The sequence below is a fragment of the Neophocaena asiaeorientalis genome, unplaced genomic scaffold (genome assembly GCF_003031525.2).
Source record: "Neophocaena asiaeorientalis asiaeorientalis breed wild unplaced genomic scaffold, Neophocaena_asiaeorientalis_V1.1 scaffold110, whole genome shotgun sequence".
Lineage (NCBI taxonomy): Eukaryota > Metazoa > Chordata > Mammalia > Artiodactyla > Phocoenidae > Neophocaena > Neophocaena asiaeorientalis.
Window position 1 is genome coordinate 2857187 of NW_020175053.1, and position 13832 is coordinate 2871018.

General features: G+C 44.9%; 1 protein-coding gene across 1 annotated transcript in view; it reads left to right on the forward strand.

Moving 5' to 3' along the window:
* RAB12 (RAB12, member RAS oncogene family) overlaps positions 1-4401 on the forward strand; it is a 62556-nt gene extending 58155 nt beyond the window's left edge. The window contains exons 7-9 of the mRNA XM_024763671.1: positions 1460-1549; positions 2162-2266; positions 3202-4401. Coding sequence (XP_024619439.1) covers positions 1460-1549; positions 2162-2266; positions 3202-3315 — 309 coding nt within the window. The 3' untranslated portion in view covers positions 3316-4401. The remainder of the gene's footprint in view (positions 1-1459; positions 1550-2161; positions 2267-3201) is intronic.
* The last annotated feature ends 9431 nt before the right edge of the window (positions 4402-13832 follow it).

Here is a 13832-nt window from a genome sequence, read left to right on the forward strand (position 1 = left end):
CTGCATCCGTGGAATCAGATTCAGGACTCCTTGTTTCTGCAGAAAGTTCACTTGGACGCGCACTTTGTGAGTGTCCACAGAGTGACAGCCTCCCAGGGACAGCCGTCTCCACTGTGCCCTTGGGAGACGCCAAGGGCCTTGGTCACCACGGGACCTCTGCCCTCAAATGAGAGATGGCCTTCACCTCCTCACTTTGAACTAAAGAAGAGTTTATCCTTTGGACCACACTTGACTATATAGAGACAACCCAAGTCTGTATGAATAATGTAATCTGTGGGTTCCCCTCTGAGAAACGGGGACCCAAAATACACATGTAGACGACACAGCCGCTGAGGGTGAGATGTGGTGGTCAACAGTGGCCACACTTTGAGTTTTTCCCCCTTATTCAGTAATTTGATGTTTAGTTCCTTTGTATAACAAGCACACTTAGTATATTATAAGTTGGATTTTGTTTACATATTGTATTAAACCCATCTGTTAGATGATGTTGGAGAATGTTCCTTTGTGTAACAAGCACATTTAGTATATTATAAATTGGATTTTGTTTACAAATTGTATTAAACCCATCTGTTAGATGATGTTGGAGAATGTTCCTTTGCAGGTCTTACTAAGCACATTTTCAACACGTGCCTCTTTAGAGTGTGTTAGGGACCAGGGTTGCCAGGGTTACGGAGATGTCGGGACCCAGGGCGGGTCTGGGCTCTGGGATGGCGAGTCTCCGGATGTGATGTCCTCCCCTGCTGAAGCCGTGGAGTGTGCTCCTGAGGACCTCAGACAGGGGCGCCCTCGCTGCCAGCTGACAGCACGGAACCGAGGGATGGAGTTAAAACCGAAGGCAGTGGCCTCCGTGTTAGGGGCTGCTGTTTTTTTAAAACTTAGAAATGGAGCTTAACTTTTCCTCATTCTAAAATTAATGATACCTTGCCATTATAGAAAATTTAGAAAACCAAGAAGAGCACAAACGTAAATTTAAAAACTCTTTAGTTCTGTCATCCAGAAAAACTAGATTGGGTCCCTGCTCCATTTAGTTTTACACCTGCTTATTTAACTAACTATTGTCACAGGGGCCTTCCTGCGTCAGCTTAATGTTTTTCCGAAGCTTTTGTTTTGTTTTGTTTTGTTTATGGCTTCATTCTTTTGTGTACTTTATTTCATTCTTTACCTGCTTTGTGGGAGTTTTACGTTTTTTTCAACTAAGTGTAAAACTTTGCCTATATTTTGAGTCATTTCCCTAGGATAGATTCTTAGGAATCATGGTCAAGGGTTGAGAACATTGTGCTCTGTCAGGCCTGTGACCACATTGCTGTGAGCCCGGCAGGAACCCTGCCCGGGACAGAGTAGATGCTCAGAGATCCTGAAGCAAGTGGTTGGAAGGGTGAGACGTGTTGCCTTGGTTGATGTTTCCCGTCGTGTGTGATGTGCCTATCTTTGAAATGCAGCTTCTTTTACAATCCCACAGTACGCTTCAGAAGACGCAGAGCTTCTTTTAGTTGGAAATAAGTTGGACTGTGAAACTGACAGAGAAATCAGCAGACAGCAAGGTGAAAAGGTGAGGAAAGGGGGGCAGAGAGGGGGTCTCAGCACCCACGCCCTGTACAGTGAGCACTCCATGTGCTTTCCCTTTTAATAAATGACTTTATAATTATTTCATAATTTTAAAAAAGTAATCGCTCAGTTGCATCCTTCTTATTCATTTGCTCTTGTTAACTTCCTGCTCCTTTAAATTCATTTTGAAATGGAGGGGAGAAAAACACATTAGTGTATCCTGCATTATTTAGTATCTCACCTGACATCTCATACAGAGAAATATTCTTTTAAACCGTATAATCGCTTTCGTGGTTTTTCTCTCACTCTGACCTTCCGTGGAGAAACTGTGATATTCATGTTTTAAATGTCAGATACACTACAGTTTAGAAACTTGGGCACGTAGTTTGACTTGGCGTCACCTTACAGATTTTGTTTTGTTGTTTTCTTATCATGTAGGAAATTGGCTACACTTGTGAACTTTACGTTTGAGGGTAAACAGGACTTTCCAGGCCTTTCGTCCCAGCCCTTCCCTGAAAGCCGAAGCCCCAGAGCTGTCCGTCCCCCGTCACAGGCCCCGTGCTTGTGCGTTAGATTGTGTTGCATCCCCGCAGAGAAAAATAACTTGTCTTCTTAGTTTGCACAGCAGATAACTGGGATGCGGTTCTGTGAAGCGAGTGCCAAGGATAACTTCAACGTGGACGAAATATTCCTGAAGCTTGTCGATGACATCCTGAAAAAGGTAAAAAGAGAGAATCGTACATCGTGAAAGCGTTTCATCTGAAACCTGTTCATTGCTTCCTTTGCTGTGTTTTGGTTGGGAAACTTTTACGTAGAAGGGGGAACACGGGGGTCATCGTCAGGCTGAAGACCAAGGGGGCGAGGACCCGGCCCAAGGAGCCAGCTCGCTGCCGTGACAGCCTCTCCCCACGTCCCTAGTGCCATGTTCCCGTCCTCGCTCAGCCTCACACGTGGTCTGGGGAGCGGGTGTGACCGCGGGCCGTGTTATTTGACTTTTGCTCCTCTCTCAGAGTTTTCCTACAAAGGACTAAGTTAGATACAGACAGTGGAGGTCTTGCCCCGCCTTGGGGCCCTGCTGTCCGGACGGGGCCTGAGGCCGTCCCGGGGCCTTTTGTGGCGCCAGGTGGCAGGAAGATGGCTTCACTGGACAGCAGCACTTTGTTCAGGCATCTTTGGGCTTGCATCCAAAGATTTCTTAGTGAGATCTTTAAGTGTATTTGTATTACTGTTACACATAATCGACTCTGTCCAAACGTAATTCAGAAGCTTCTAATACAATGGCTGTCTGTACAATTACCAGGAGAAGGTGCTTCTTTCTTTAGTAACGGTATAACCCCGGAGAACACAGAACTGTTTTTTTCCTTTTTTGGCACGTTAAGTTTCCATTATACTGGACTGTGAAAATAAATGTTGATGAGGTCCATCGGCTCTCTTCTGCCGTAGGGTGTGAAATAGGCTACACAGCGTTTGTGCGATGGTTGAAGCTCCCTGAACCTGGTTCTTAGGTTTTGGCTTAATGTTTTCATGCCTGATTAAATTCTGATGATTGAAGAGTTGTCTATACAAAATACTTTGGTCTTCTGTAATGGTACGACTTGTAGTCTTTACGTATACATTGTTGGGTTAAAATGTACTTGTCTTTTGCTTTATCCTCAGATGCCTCTGGACATGCTGAGGAACGAGCTGTCCAATAGCATCCTCTCCTTACAACCAGAGCCTGAGATCCCACCAGAACTGCCTCCACCCAGACCACACGTCCGATGCTGTTGATTCGCTACTTTGGAGACAAAGTGGGAGCGATTCCTGGAGAGGGGAAAGTTTCCATTCTGCACTACAATCGTTTTGACCATTTCCTTTCGCACTTTGTAATCCAAGTCAGAGCTATACACTAACTTGTAAATACGCAGATATGCAATCCTGGGTAAGTTTTGGTTATAAACGACATATTTCCCTCCAAATTGTTATATTTCATGCATTATCCCGGTGCCTAGTGTATGTACACTGGGAAACGTAGTACTTCTAATACGAAGAACAGGAGAAATGAGAGCTATAATGTTTCTTGAAATAAATCATTGTCCTTGTTAATTATATTATGAGGACAGAGATATTCTGATAAGAAGAAAGAACGTGGTGCTTTGCTTACTGTTTTAAAGAAAATTTGCAAAACTAAAGACTTTTGGGGGAGGGGGGAAGCGATCTTGAATGCTTTTTCTTTATCTACATTTCTCCCAGCCGTAGCATCTTTGAAGTGTTGGAGTGTTTCCCACAAAGCGAGCCCATCCATAGCCATCTTGAAGGTTATTTATTCACATTACGTATTACTGATAGAATATGACTAGTTAGAAGGTAGTTCGGTCCCGAGGCCCGAATCTCTCTGGTTTCCTGATGGACATACCCTGTGCTTTTAAGAACTACAAAGATTCAATAAAGAAATGTTTTTGAAACTATAGAAGATTTAAAAAGAACACTGCTGTCCTAAACAAATCTTGTTTAAAGGCGTTTTAAAGAGATACATTTTACTATATCAAAGAACGTACATGTATTTGCCTAAACATTCTATATACCTTTGTAATGATAAAACTTCTCCCCTTGATGGTGAAGCTTATTCCTATTAAGCCTAGACTGTGTTCTTTTTTTCCCCCCCCCGCCCCGGTCTGATAATGAATTTGTGAACTCTGTCTTTGGTATATCTTTTCTTAAACTGCACTGTTTGTTTAGTCAAGGTAAATAAGTCATTATGTATTTGAATAACTTGGCGTGTCTTGAGTGTTGTGATATGAGAAGCATTGTGGTCTTTCTACACTAATGAAATGCAAATAAAATTTTGTATTTATGAATGACAGTTGAGTTGCCACACTTATTTGTGCAGTTACAAATTACGTATTTGACAATATTCTTCCAAAACTCCACATCTTAATCTTTTGAGTGTCTTCGATAAGAAAAATGCAGCCTCGTCCTCCAGGGAAAACATTTTGATAGTTTCTCAAGAGTTTTAAGCATAGAACTACAATACCACCCAGCAATTCCACTCCTGGGTCTGCATCCCAAAACATCAAAAGCTGGGGCACAAACAGATGCTATACACTAATGTTCACAACTTTATTTGCAGTAGCCAAAAAGTGGAAGCAACCCAAGTGTCCATCAGCAGGGGATGGATTCTGACACAGGCTGCAGCGTGGATGGACCTTGAGGACGTCATGCTGAGTGAAATGAGCCAGTCACACGAGGGGCCTAGACTAGTCCAATCCATAGACACAGCCCTGGTGGGTGCCAGGGGCTGGGGGGAGAGAGGAATGAGGAGTTACTGTTTAGTGGACACGGAGTCTGAGTGCAGGATGATAAAACTTTCTGGAGGTGGATGGTGGTGATAGTTGCACGACGGTGTGCGTGTACTTCATGCCACAGGGCTGCACACTTGAAATGGTTAAATATATGTCTGTTTACAGATAGTGTCCTCAAGAGAACGTTCTGTTTAATGTCTCTGCCTTCTACCGTCCAACAACCAGTCATGGATCGTGCCGACCGTTTACCTGTTGTCTCACCTCCACAACGGCCCTCCTGTGCTCTGCCCTGTGATGCCAGGGCCCCAGCTCTGAAGGACACCTGCCGACACCCCTGCTCTTCCCGTTAGACCTGCTGCTGGGAGGAACTCGGGTGGGGGGGGATGGGAGGAGAGGGGAAGGGACTTGCCATTTCCCTCAGTGCTCTTCCCGTTAGACCTGCTGCTGGGAGGAACTCGGGGGGGGGGATGGGAGGAGAGGGGAAGGGACTTGCCATTTCCCTCCCCCACCTCTTTTCCCCTGCAGAGACAGCTGACCTTCAGCTCCAGCTCCCGGCGGACCCTCAGCTGAGCCTGGCTGCACCCACCAGAGAGGCCAGGGCAGTGGCACCGCTGCACTGCTCCTTGCCAAGTCTTCCTTTTTCTACCTCCTGGATCCTTGAGGTGCTGTCTCAAGTTGGTAGGTGGTTTTATTTAACGCTTTAATTAAAGTTTTGACTATTAAAACTGAGGGGTGGGACTTGCCTGGTGGTCCAGTGGTTAGGACTCCACGCGCGCACCGCAGGGGATTCAATCCCTGGTTGGGGAACTAAGATCCCTCACGCCACTGAGTGCAAACAAACAAAAAAAAAACTGAGGGATGAATATTAGTTGACGCAACGAAACAAGAGATTCGTCTTGCTTGTCTCAAACTGTAAAACTACCTAAACTTAGTTGGTGGGTATTTTCCTCCCACAAATGACTTGCGTTACCAGGGAGAGAGAAAGTACTTATCTTACAGATTATTTATTGCCTTGAAGTTGTAAGTAGGCCACAGACTGCAGCTAAGGGTGGGTCAGGACATGATATACGGGCTAGTATTTATGCTACAATACCGTGGTGAACAAAGGTGAAGTTTATCGCATGGTTGCTGTTAAGCCAGGCCCTGTGCTTGGAGCTGTAGGGACATGACAGAGACCATAGACAGACCCTGCCCATAAGGATAAATTCATCAGGTGCAACAGATGGACCCCTAACAGGAGTGAGTGCAGGGCAGAGCTTCCATCATGAAAGGACGGGTGCAGAGTCTGGGAAGCGGAGGAGGAGAAGCACGGCCGGTGCAGGGAGAAGGGGTGGAGGGAGGTCGGGGTGCTCTTCCTGGGCCTTCAGGAATGAGTAGGCTACTGACCGGTGGCTAGAGGGATGGTGTATTCACAAGCTGTTGATTTGAAACCAAAAGGACCCTCTGGAAAAAGCAGACCTCATAGTAAAGCATGCACTGCTATCCCCATGGTTTATAGCTTCCTGAACACTTGGCCGCTCCTTTGGAAATGTTCGATTAAGGCTGTTCTCGTGGTAGAGACAAGGCAGTGACTGGAAATGCACTCAAGCCATTTGCATGCAAAACCTGGAGCACGTCTCATCCCCATAAATGGACAGTTATTACTGAAAATGGTTCTGGAGATCTGCCTCTGTGAGCTGATGAGTTTGGTCCATTTGCCAACAGGTCCGCTCTTCCATAGGCTTAAACCATAACCCTTTTTGACAATGTGAGAACAGGATAAACCAGCCCCAATCCACCCACTATTAACAGACAACTCACCACACACACGCCCAGTGGGTGGAAGTTCCCAGGTGCCCTCCTAGCAGAGACAGCAGGGCCCCAGGGTAGTGAGGACTTGATCACCCCTGTTGACTGATGCAGGGCTGGGGGTTTAAGGCTGTTGGGCAAGATCAACAGTAGAATCCCTACATTGTACTGGGTTTCTTTCTTGAAAAAATTGCAGACCTTTCCAAAGACAGCTCGGCAAATGCTTGCGATTAAAATGCATTTTATTGGAAGAGTGCGTTTTCGAAAAGACAAGGGGTGCTGCCGGGGCTAAAGCTCTCTGGAAGAGACTCGCCTCAGGGTGTGTCTCAGATCCATCAGGCTTACGGGGGGTCATCATCTTTACCTGTAGGGTCAGCTGCTTAAACCCGTGGTTAGCTCAGGGGCCCCTCAGCCCATTAAAGATGTACCTCAACTTGTTGATATGCCCTTTAACTCTGGAAACAGCTTTTCAGTCCATAATTCAGACCAAAAGATTTTAGTGTAAGTAACTTGTTAGTTTGAATCCCCATCAAAGAGTAATCTGGTGTTGCCGAGTACCAATAACTGGATGTTGAATTGAGCGGGAGAGTGTTAGGTACCTGAAGGGGAATCATGAAAATAGGTAAGAAGATGGTTTAGAAAGAGAATGAGGCCACAAACAACTGGGCCAACTTCCATTTGGCTCTCTCCTCAGCCAGGCTGGACAGACTACAGACGTTCACCCCACCACCGTCTCCCCCAGGCCCTGCCGCTCTTCACTCTTGGATGGTTGCCACCTACTGTGGCCTGTCATGGGACCATTGAAAATGTGTTCAATGCAAGCAGAAGGAAGGAAATAATAAAGATGAAGCATCAATAGATGAAATTAAGAACATAAAAATAATAGTCAATAAACCAAGAACTGTATCCACACAACAATTAAAAACGACTTCATTTTTAAATGGGTAAAAATTAGTCATTAGGGAAATGCAACTCAAAACCACAAATGAGATGACTTCACACCAGTGAGGATGGCTATTATCAAAAGAACGAAATAAGTGTTGGCAGGGACGTGGAAAATTTGCAACCTTTATGCAAGGTGGGAATGTAAAATGGTACAGCCACTGTGGAAAATGGTACACAGTCCCTCAAAATATTAAACATAGAATTACCTTATGATGCGGCAATTCCGCTTCCGGGTATCTGCCCCAAAGAAGTGAGAGCAGAGGTTCAAATAGATATCTGTACGTCCATGTTCGTAGCAACATTATTCAAAATAACCAAAGATGGAAGGAAGGAACGCATGTGCCTATTGACGGATGAATAAAGAATGTGTTCTGTGATATATACTTACAATGGAGTATTATTCAGCCTTAAAAAGGAAGGAAATTCTGACACCACGTGCTACAGAATGGACGAACCTTGGGGACATTGTGGTGAGATAAGTCAGTCACAGAAGGATATACTGAGTGATTCCACTTGTATGCGGGACCTAGAGCAGTCAAACTCACAGGGACATAAAGTAGAATGATGACGGCCAGAGGCTGGGGCAGGGGATAGGGAGTTAGTGTTTAAAGGGTGCAGAGTTTCCATTTGGGAAGATGAAAAATTCTGGAAATGGATGGTGGTGATGGCTACACAGTAATGTGAAATGGATTTGATGCCCCTGAGCTGTACATTTACAAATGGTTGAACTGGTAACTTTTATGTTACCTATATTTACCACAATGAAAAAGAAATTAAAAGAAATGGTGGGGGGGAAGGTATCTTTTAAACGATCAACAAAATTGACAAACCTCTAGCCAAGCTCATCAAGAATATAGAGAGAAGATCAAGTTACCCATATCTGGAATAAAAGAGGGACATCATTACAGGAGGCACTTAAGACATCAAAAGAATGATAATGGAACACCATAAAACTATTCTGTGCACATAAATTTAACAGCCTAGATAAAATGAACAAATGTCTTGAAAAATACAGACTGCCAGAGCTCATTAGGAAAGGAAAGAAACAGGAAATTTTCTCAACCTGCTGAAGGTCACCTACAAAACCCAACAGCTAACCTCATACTTGGTGGTGAAAGAATGATCACTTTTCCTCTAAAATTAGGAATAAGGCAAGGATATTTGTTCTTTAACTAACATCATACTAGAAACCCTAGCCTGCAGTAAAGCACCAAAAAAAATAAAGGGAAACAAAACGCTCTCTATTCGCAGGTGGCATGATTGTTTACATAGAAATTCACAAAGAATTTACAAGAAAACTATTAGAACTAATAAACGAGACGGCAAAGCAAAGGTGGCTGCCCCTCCCCCTTATTTGTCACCGCTTCTCCATCTCCCCCAGGACTGATCCGAAAATAACTTACCGCAGCCTGTTTTAGAAAAGCCGATAGAAGATGCAGTGGTTGCACATAAACTGGATGCCAAGAACGATGTTGGAGGAGCCCCCCATCGGTCTAGCACTTGCATTAGGCTTTTTATTTTCCATCAGGATTGAAGGCACCCCTCCCATATGCTTGGTGCTTTTAAACATATGGACTGCTCTTCATCAGCTGCACAGTTACCCATACTCCAAGCTGTTAAATTCAAATATCTGCTGCTCGACTTTGTCAAAAATTCCGTAGCTCATAGTGGACAAGCCGTAGTCTCCGTTCCCTTCTTTCTTATTATTTCCCCCAAGTCGGGACAGCTTATAGGAGAGCTAGGTAAGGAACCTGTGGTCTTCACTTCCAGGAATTGTCTTCACTGTGCCCTGATGTCATGCCTTCAACTAACGTGGAGCAACCCCAGGAAACCTCTCATGGAACCCATGCTTACCTTGAGTGAAGGGATGTGGTTGAGTGCACTGTTAGCCTGAATTTCTATTTATTTTTTTACTCTACTCTAGTGCATGTATCATTAAGCCGTATAAAATCCCTTGGGAAGCCACATGGACTGTATAAACGCAACGAAATATCTTAGTGGTCCAAGGATCATCTCTGAAGGAATTCTGCAATGATGCAAACTTTCCGTTAGGGGGAGCTAGAGTACTAATGCTAAAAATACTGCAGGTTAAAACAACATCGCTTGCAAATTGCACAATTGTTTCTCAATTAGTCTTCATTATTTTCATGTTTTCTGCTATGTATAAAAGGCATACATAATTTAAAGGTATCATTTGAATATATGGTATAATTTAGGAGGGGAACGTGAATCTTAAAACTTATGCCCTACTTTTTAACAGTACTTTGAACAGACCTGATGAATTTGGTTTGAACTCGGGAATTTTCCTAAATCAAACGCTGAAGTTTTTTTAAGCCTAAAAATGTTTTAGAGGTAAACAGAGTACAATAAGAGTTTTAAAGATAATTCTTTTGGTAAAATGTATTGTGTGCTTTTTATCTGTCACTGAAGGAAGACAAAAATGTATTTTATTCACTAAATCTACCTGGCATTTACTTTTTAAATTGTAGCCACGGACCACACTCAGAGATTAGGACTCACAGCTGTGGGCATATATCGCAGGACCAGTAAAGGAAAGGAGTGGGTGCTGCCAGGTAAGGAGTCCACAGAAGGCTGAAAGGGAGGGAAGCAAGGGACCGGTTTTCTGCCAAGTGGCACAGTCCCCGTGAGCCTGGGGAAGGAGTTTAAAGAGGACTCATTAGTGTCAGATAGAGCGTGAGGAGCAAAGAGGCCAGAAGTACAAAATCTTCTCCGAGGAAGAGAAAAAGAGACGCCAACGTGAATTTTGTAAGTATGTAACCCTTGACCGGCATCCCTTTGGAGGGTTATGATCTAACTTACACCAGCAGGACGTAAAACAGGACTCCTCTGGCTACAGGATTGTGTTCGGTAATGATTCAGTTTAGAGTGTAAGCAGAGGATGTGAACTTCCCTCTGGTTTCTCTCCTTGGCAGTTGGGTTCAGGCAGAGAGAGTGCTTGGAGAGGCCACGGAGGGGTGAACAGGAGAAAGAGGAGAGGAATAGCAGGTGCTGAGGAAAGGTCATTGTCTCCTGGTTTCTTAGAAAGTAGGGCATCAGCAGCAGGTGACCAGGGGGGTTCCAGGGGGGCGGGGGTCCCGGGGACTGGGCGGAACAAGGCTTCTCAGCCTGCAGGCTCTCCTGGAGATTTTCTGGTTTGGTTCTGTTCTGTGCTATTCTTATGGCGATATAACGTACATAAAGAAAAGGACACAAATCATAAGTTGTACAGAGGACAGGTTTTTCTCAAAGTGGACAAGAAAGAGTAGCCTCCAAACCTCAGAAGTTGCCTCTGACGTACCATCCTAACTGCTAACGCCATAGCCTCGTCTACCGGCTGTTGAACTTTATGTAAATGAGTCGTTTGTAAGGTGCTCTGTTGCACAGAACAGGGCCGATAGGGACATTCTTGCTCTGTCATGTGGTGGACAGAGGTGTGCACCCCTGTTGGGAACACCTAGGGGGAGGATTGCTGGGTCATAGGGTGTGCTTATATACTCATAGATACCAACGAAGAAGTTTCCCACAGGACTGGTACCAATTTACAGTGTCTGTGTATCCTGTTACCGAAAGTGGGGTCTGGCTGCTCGCCGCTCAAAAGCCAATAAAGAGCAAGGTTGGTGGAAAGGAAAGTTTGCTTCATTTCGGAGGCCGGCAACCGAGAAGAGAGGGCAGACTCCTGTCCAGAGGCTGACTCCCCCCTGACATCAGTGGGCAAGAGCTTTTAGAGGGGTGTTTCAGGGGTGTATAGTCGGAGGGAGGGGGCTACATGCAGAAACAGCACAGTCGGCTCTGACCATCATCTTGAAATTGGTCATCGGTGGTCTGACCAGCATCGTCTTGATTGTTTTAAGTACCGTTAATATTCAGTTCCAGGGTGGGTTTGTTCCCACTTCCTTGAGGCCAGTTCTCGGAACTGTGGCAGCTTATGTCATGGCTACAGTCTGGGCATCATGTAGTTAACTTCTTCCACCTGGTGGAGGTTTCAGTATCTACAAGACAGCTCGCAGGAGATGGCTCGGAATCTATCTATCTATATAGCCCTTGAGAAGGAACTGAAGGTCCTTGACAGTGCTTAATGACTAAACTATTATTATTTTGTCTTGTTGGACTGTTTTCCTTTGCTTCTGCATTTTCCCACTTCTCTGATTAAACTTATTCTTTTTTTTTTTTTAATATTTATTTGGCTGCTCCCGGGTCTTAGTTGCAGCATGCAGGATCTGTAGTTGCAGCATGCATGTGGGATCTAGTTCCCCAACCAGGGATCAAACCCAGGCCCCCTGCATTAGGAGCCAGAGTCTTACCCACTGGACCACCAGGGAAGTCCCTAAACTTATTCTCTGACTAAAGTTTTTCTACAGGCAAAAGGCAGGCGGAGGACATGATGGGGAAGGACCATAGGGTCCTGCTCCATTTTAATACCAGTGGCTCTATAATTAAGCTACTGGCATTTGCTATTACTGTAATAATAATCTATTATCTTATAATAAAATACTATAATTATTCAAATCAAATAAATAATTAAATATAATTATTAATGATAATTATATTAATAGAATCTCTTAACAATTGTATATGGTCAGGCCACTCAAGATGGCTGTTCTCTTGCTCTCAGGACATCCCCTGCCCGACCAGGGCCTGCTTCACCTATGCCCTACTTACAAGACTGACCTCCCTGTGTACTTGCCCTAGGCCCCAGCTGGTGATTATTCTTATCAAAGTGGGTGGTGAGGGGCGTGCCCCTCTCCTGGTTTCCCTGGTAACTAATGAGCCCACCTGACGTCAATTGCCCTGTAACTGGCAATCTCCCCTTCCCCTACCCCCGGGGAGTGAAGACTGCCACTATGTCCCGCCTCCTGTCCACTGCACATGGGGTGTCGCTCCAGGACCCTGCTTCATATGCGTAAGCTCCCCCATCCATTAAACCACTTACGTCTGTCTTGCTGACTCTGGGCTCTTTCTTCGATCTTGAAGCTGGGCAAGCAGAGGGTTTGTAGGCCTGTGAGGTACAGCCCAACGACTAGAAATTGCCCATCTTTTTTCATTTTATCCATTTTGATGGGTGTATTGTGTTATTTCATGGTGGTTTTAATGGGGATTTTTTCTATTAAGTTGTCCGCCTTTTACTTACTGATCTGTAGACAGTCTACATATCCTGGATACTCTCCTGAAGTGTTCGTATAAAGCTATAAATGCTAACTCATGATACCAGAGAAACCGATGTCTTTGAGCAGACAGAGCCTCAGGGAGAAAATCGTAGATGGTAAAGCTCTTACTCAGTGGCAGCTGGCCTTCCCAGGACTGTGGTTCAAAGAGCCGCAGGTGCCAACGCCATTGTATGGGTCACTTCCAGGAAACAAGGGTTTAAGTTAAAAGCAACCCAAGGAATATGTGACTCTGATTTACTGGAAAACTCTTTTGTCTCATCTTCCAAAGAAAGTCACAGTGTTGAGAGCAAGTTCTAGAATGAGGCATTCCCTCAAACTGTGGTCCACGTGCTCTATTGGCAAAACAAGCAAGCTTCATATCTGGTTAACGACTTGCTCTAAAATGAGCCCCACCTGGCACTAAGCAGAATCCTGGCATCGACTCACTGTTTGGGAAACAGTAACATGGGTTCACTCAGATGAATTTATAATTACCGGCCATTGTCACTCAAGAGTTAGGCCTTTCAGGTTAGGCTGTGTGAGAGTCAGGAAGGCTGGAGGCTTTCTCAGGGGTGACCTTCCCACTCAGGCTCTAATGCCTGGTCTGCAAGCCCAGCAGCCTGGCCAGGGGTCCTCTTACTTCAACAGTGACAGCCAATTACTCACCCCGTTGGCCCCCTGGAGTATCTTATCTCTCACCAGGTAGATAAGGGCTTGGAGAACAGATTTGATAAAAGACAGGAACTCCTGCAGATTTGGCCTTAACCTGACAATAAAGCAAAGCTGCTCAAAACCAGCCTGACCCTTTTTTTGCATTTTGACCCTGGCATAATTTATGATGGCTATTTGAAACTAAATAGTTTCATTTAAATTAAAGCCATTTTCACATTGCAAGAAAGGTCTGATTTTATAGGAAGAAATATCAATACTTGAAATTTAAAGGCAGTGCAAAAATCTCTAGCCATCGCCAGCACTGATACAAAGCAGTTGGTGAACTCCTGGATGCCGGTGGCCTCAGCTCTTTCATTTCCATCACAGACCTGGCTTTGTCATTGCCAAGGTCACTTCCAGCCCCTCCCGGTCACACGCTGCCCCGGGCTGCAGGCACAGGGAGCTGCCTCGGACTCTC